The sequence below is a fragment of the Tupaia chinensis genome, unplaced genomic scaffold, assembly GCF_000334495.1.
Source record: "Tupaia chinensis unplaced genomic scaffold, TupChi_1.0 Scaffold000416_1, whole genome shotgun sequence".
NCBI classification, from domain to species: Eukaryota; Metazoa; Chordata; class Mammalia; order Scandentia; family Tupaiidae; genus Tupaia; species Tupaia belangeri.
Window position 1 is genome coordinate 1755839 of NW_006159921.1, and position 4626 is coordinate 1760464.

Genomic DNA, 4626 nt, shown 5'->3' on the forward strand with positions numbered 1-4626 from the left:
CCCCCCCACAGCCACCGCTGCGGATGGTAGGGATGGGGGAGAGGTCCTGGAAGCGGGCGCCTTCCTCTGTGCCCAGGCTTCCTAAGCAGCCCCACTCCTGGAGTCCAGGGTTGATGCCTGTCCAGGTTCTGGCCTGTCACTCTTCAGAGCCAGCCGCCAGTCAGCTGCCAGCCACCCGTCCTGTTTGTTCGCTGCCTCTCCCAGGCCCGTACCCTGGCTGACAGGGCTGCTGCTGGGGAGTGGCTGCCTGTGAGGCTGGGAGAGAGTGCTGGGGTGAGGACCTACCCAGGGTCCATAGGACCTTGATGTGCAGATGCCCCTGTTCAGTTCTGTCCATTCCCCACCTACGGGGCCTCCGCCCACCCACATTACACAGAGCCAGAGAGCTCGGAGTCCCAAAGGTCGGGGGTGTGGATTGGGAGCAGAGCAGGAGTGGAGAATGACAGGGCCAGAATGACAGACAGGAAAGGGACGGAAGAGAGAGACAGGAAAAGGAGGAGAAGGCAGAGTGAGAGTACAAAGACCACATCTAGAGAAGACCAGGAGAGGAACAGGCACAGAAAAGGAGAAGAGACAGGAATTTTACAGGGAGGGGAGTGTCAGAAAACTGGCCTTGCCGCCCCCAGAGAGCCACCGCTGGCCCAGTTCAGCATGTCGGTGGTCACCTTTGAGCCTCAGAGGCACAGTGCTGGTAGAACCCCAGGCCATGTTCCCAATGGGCCCTGAGAGGCCTCTCTGCAGGTTGATGGGGCCGGGAGTCTTAAGGGTAGGGGACAACTACTCCTGCCCTCCCTGCCTCTGCCCGTGGAGAGCTGTCTAACTTCTCTCTATGCTGCAGATCCCACCCAACGACCCCCGTATCAAGAACCAACGTGACTGCATCCCCTTCTTCCGCTCCTGCCCAGCCTGCACTGGCAGCAACATCACCATTCGCAACCAGATCAACGCGCTCACCTCCTTCCTGGACGCCAGCATGGTGTACGGCAGCGAGGACCCCTTGGCCCTAAAGCTGCGTAACCAAACCAACCAGCTGGGGCTGCTGGCAGTCAACACCCGCTTCCAAGACAACGGCCGGGCCTTGATGCCCTTCGACAACCTGCACGATGATCCCTGCCTCCTCACCAACCGCTCTGCACGTATCCCCTGCTTCCTGGCAGGTCAGGACTGGGGTGGGACCTGAGGGTGGGGGCTCAGGAGGTGTTCCCTGCTGGAGCCACAGCGAGCCGTTTGTGAGCAGCTGTAGGTGTGTATTTAGAGAGACTCCTCACCAACTTCACGATGTGAATCCAGTTGCCTTGGTGACTCATTGGATGGAGATGGAAAAGCAAAAAACAACTCTGTCCCCGAAACCTCAGATGGAGACACAAGGGTGGCAGAGGAGCCTCTGTCCATCTGTCCATTGCTTTCTCTGTCTTTCTTTTCCCCTCTATTCTGGAAGAGAGGCGAGTGGAGTCCCTCAGGAACAGGGAGCCAAAGGAACAGAGAGCAATGGGGCCCCCTTACTCTGCAGGATCACACTGTCCGTATGGTAGTCATTAGCCACAGGTGACTATTTAAATTTTAATCATTTTAAGTGAAATTAAGAAATCAGTTTCTCAGCTGTGCTAGCCACATTTCAAGTACTCAGTAGCCTCATGGGCCAGTGGCTGCCCTGTGGGCAGAGCAGATGGAAAACACTTTCATCATTTCAGCAAGTTCTGCTGGACAGCACAGTGGCAGGATAGGCCCTCCTGCCCATCCCAATCACTTACTAATAAGGGGGGAATAAATGTAAACAACTGTAGTTTGGGGGATGTGGTCAGGGAGTGATGTTAGCCATGGCAACACATTTTCCAGTGCTTTTTCTTTTTTCTTTTTCCTTAAGGAGATTTTTTTAAAAAAGAATTATTTTATTTTACTTTATTTATTTATTTTAATTTAACTCTGCCCAGGGACAGAGTGAGAGAGAGAGAGTGAGAGAGAGCGCGAATGAGAGAGAAGGCAAATCGCCAGGTCCAGGACTCAAACTATGGTCAGCCATGTGGGAGTCCAGCGCCCTTAACCACCACACCACCTGCTGGCCCCCTTAAGGAGATTTTTCACTCTAGGCCATGTGTGCTCACTGGAGAGACAGAGAGACAGAAAGTGAGAAGTCATCTCCCAGGGGGATGGCCATGCCACAATCCCTTCTCCTCCATTCTCCTCTTGGGATTTTGGGCCTGCACACACACACCCGCATACACACACACCTGGTGTGAGTTTTAAGCCGCTGGATCCAGGACTCGAACTGCAGTCCAGTGGGAGTCCAGCAATGTAACCATTACATCATTGACTGGTCCCAGTATTTTTTCATGAGAACCCAGTAGTGTGCCTGAGGCCATTTCCACTGCCTCCCTTCCTCCTGGTGGCTCCAGGTGCTCTCTCCCTGGCGGGGCCCCTGTGAGGGGAATCAGCTCACAGCTCAGCACCAGTGTGGACTCCCTGGGGCGCTCCAAGGTCAGCACCAGCATGCCTAGGAAGTGTTGCCCTTGCTCCTCAGCCAGACATGGCTGCCTCTGGCCTGGTGTCAATGAACCACATGTCTTAAGCCTGGATCATCAACACCTCTGACTGCTCATGAGATGGAGAAGCTGCTCTCAGAAAATGTCTTTTCTGAGTTGGCAAGGACTGAACCTACTGTCCTACCGAAATGGCCCTCACCCCAACCCCCTGGCCCCTCCAAAGAAGGGTTGGGGGAGGAATTCATCTTCCTCCCAAAGAGGAATCGGAAGTTTCTTGCTTAGTCTTCTTGAACAAAGAATCAGATGTGGACTGTACATATCCTGTGCCCTAGTCCCCTCCCTGGGGGCAAGCTGCACGATTGGCATATGGTAAGGGAGGGGCGGACAATTGTGTTCTGTGTTGAGAAGGATTCTGAGGCTGCACCCAATTTCAGCAGGGAAGACTGCCGAGATCATAGCCGGGTCTGACATGGGCACGGAAGTAGGTTGTGCAAGTGTGCTATTTTTTGATTTCTCTGAATCTAGAGAATTAGTTAACCAAGCAGTGTTAATGGATCTCATACAGTGTACCAGACACTGTGATAAGTTCCCCTGTGTCTGTGTCGGCATAAGCCACGGTCCTTGTTCCCAAGGAGCTTCCAGATTCAGGTACAGGAAGGTGGCAAGTCATGTGTCAGGTCTGGTGCCCGCTGAATGAGCATTTCTTAGCTGCAGTGCCCCTAAGCAAGGAAGTAGCTAGTGTGGCAGACGGGCATGAGGAGGCCTCCTAGAGGGTGTGGTCAAGAGGAAGAGGAAGAGGGGGCATGCTAGGCTTTGACTGGGGACGGAGTTTCAGTGGAGCAAACCTTTAGGAAATGGAGGTCCTAGGCATGACAGTGACACTTCCTTCTTTAAGGGGACACTCGCTCCAGTGAGATGCCCGAGCTCACCTCCATGCACACCCTCTTTGTGCGAGAACACAACCGGCTGGCCACACAGCTTAAGCGCCTGAATCCCCGCTGGAATGGAGACAGGTTGTACCAGGAAGCCCGGAAGATTGTGGGGGCCATGATCCAGGTAAGCCACCCTGAGCATCAGATACAAATCAAAAACTCACCCTCCAACTCTCTCCCCACCCAGAATCTAGAAGCGTGTGTGTTGTATGCGTGCCTGTGAGTTTGCAGGTGTTTGCACGTTGGGGAGAAGATGAGGGCACCAGAGCATCAAAAGCTGTGGGGAGCACTGGGAACACTCCCAGGGATCGTAAATTGTGGAGGTTGGGCGAGCTAGACTCGGGAGTCAGGTGTGCTTCTGCAGCAGCCTAGCTGTGTGACTTTGGGCAAGTTCCCTACCCTCCTGGGCCTTGATTACTTCAACCACGATGCTGGAAGAATGAAAGGACATGCATAGATGCAAACAGCTGGCAGGTATTAAGTGACTGACGAAGCTTCCTTCCCTCCTTCCCCTTCCTCTCATGCTCACTCCCCACGTTCTCCTTTCCTGAGTCTGGGAGTGGTACTAGCAGGGTTAAACAGAGGAGTCTAAAACACTCGACACAGAGTAGTGTTCAGACGATGCTTACTGTTTGTCACTCTTGGCCTCTTTACCTGGTTATTGCTAGATTCTAGAGAGGGAGAGAGTAGCAGGTGTTGAGAGTGAGTGTTCTTTTTTTTTTTTTTTTTTTTGCTATAGGGCATGTGCACTTGCCAGAAAGACAGAGAGAAACAGAGAGACAGAAAGCAAGAAATCACCCTCCAGGGGGGATGACCACGCAATCCCTTCTCCTCCATTCTCCTCTCGGGATCTTGGGCACGCACACACACGAGCCCGGCATGAGTTTAAGCCACTGGGTCCAGGATTCGAACTGCGGCCGACTACATGGGAGTCCAGTGACATAGGCATTATGCCAACTGCTGGTCCCAGCTGAGGATGAGTTTTTGAATTTCACCAAGAACTCCAGTGAGATTCATTTAAACTTTGTAGGAAATTCTAGAGTCTAGAGTGAAACTGCTTCACTTCTTCCTTTTTCTTTTCTTTTTAAATTATTATTATTATTATTATTATTTTTGCTAGAGAGCAAGAGAGAGAGAAAGTGAGAAAGCAAGTGAGAAAGCACCCTTCATGGTGGATGGCCACACCACAGTCCCTTCTTCTCCATTTCTCGCTT

At 52.6% G+C, this 4626-nt stretch overlaps 2 protein-coding genes across 2 annotated transcripts in view; both read left to right on the forward strand.

Annotated features, from left to right (window-relative positions):
- SKA2 (spindle and kinetochore associated complex subunit 2) overlaps positions 1 to 4626 on the forward strand; it is a 1094818-nt gene that overhangs the window by 870862 nt on the left and 219330 nt on the right. The window lies entirely within an intron of this gene.
- The window catches only part of MPO (myeloperoxidase), a 30985-nt gene that overhangs the window by 2530 nt on the left and 23829 nt on the right, over positions 1 to 4626 (forward strand). The window contains 3 exon segments of the mRNA XM_027774250.1: positions 381 to 410; positions 687 to 1157; positions 3376 to 3536. Of these exon segments, the coding sequence (XP_027630051.1) occupies positions 381 to 410; positions 687 to 1157; positions 3376 to 3536 (662 nt within the window).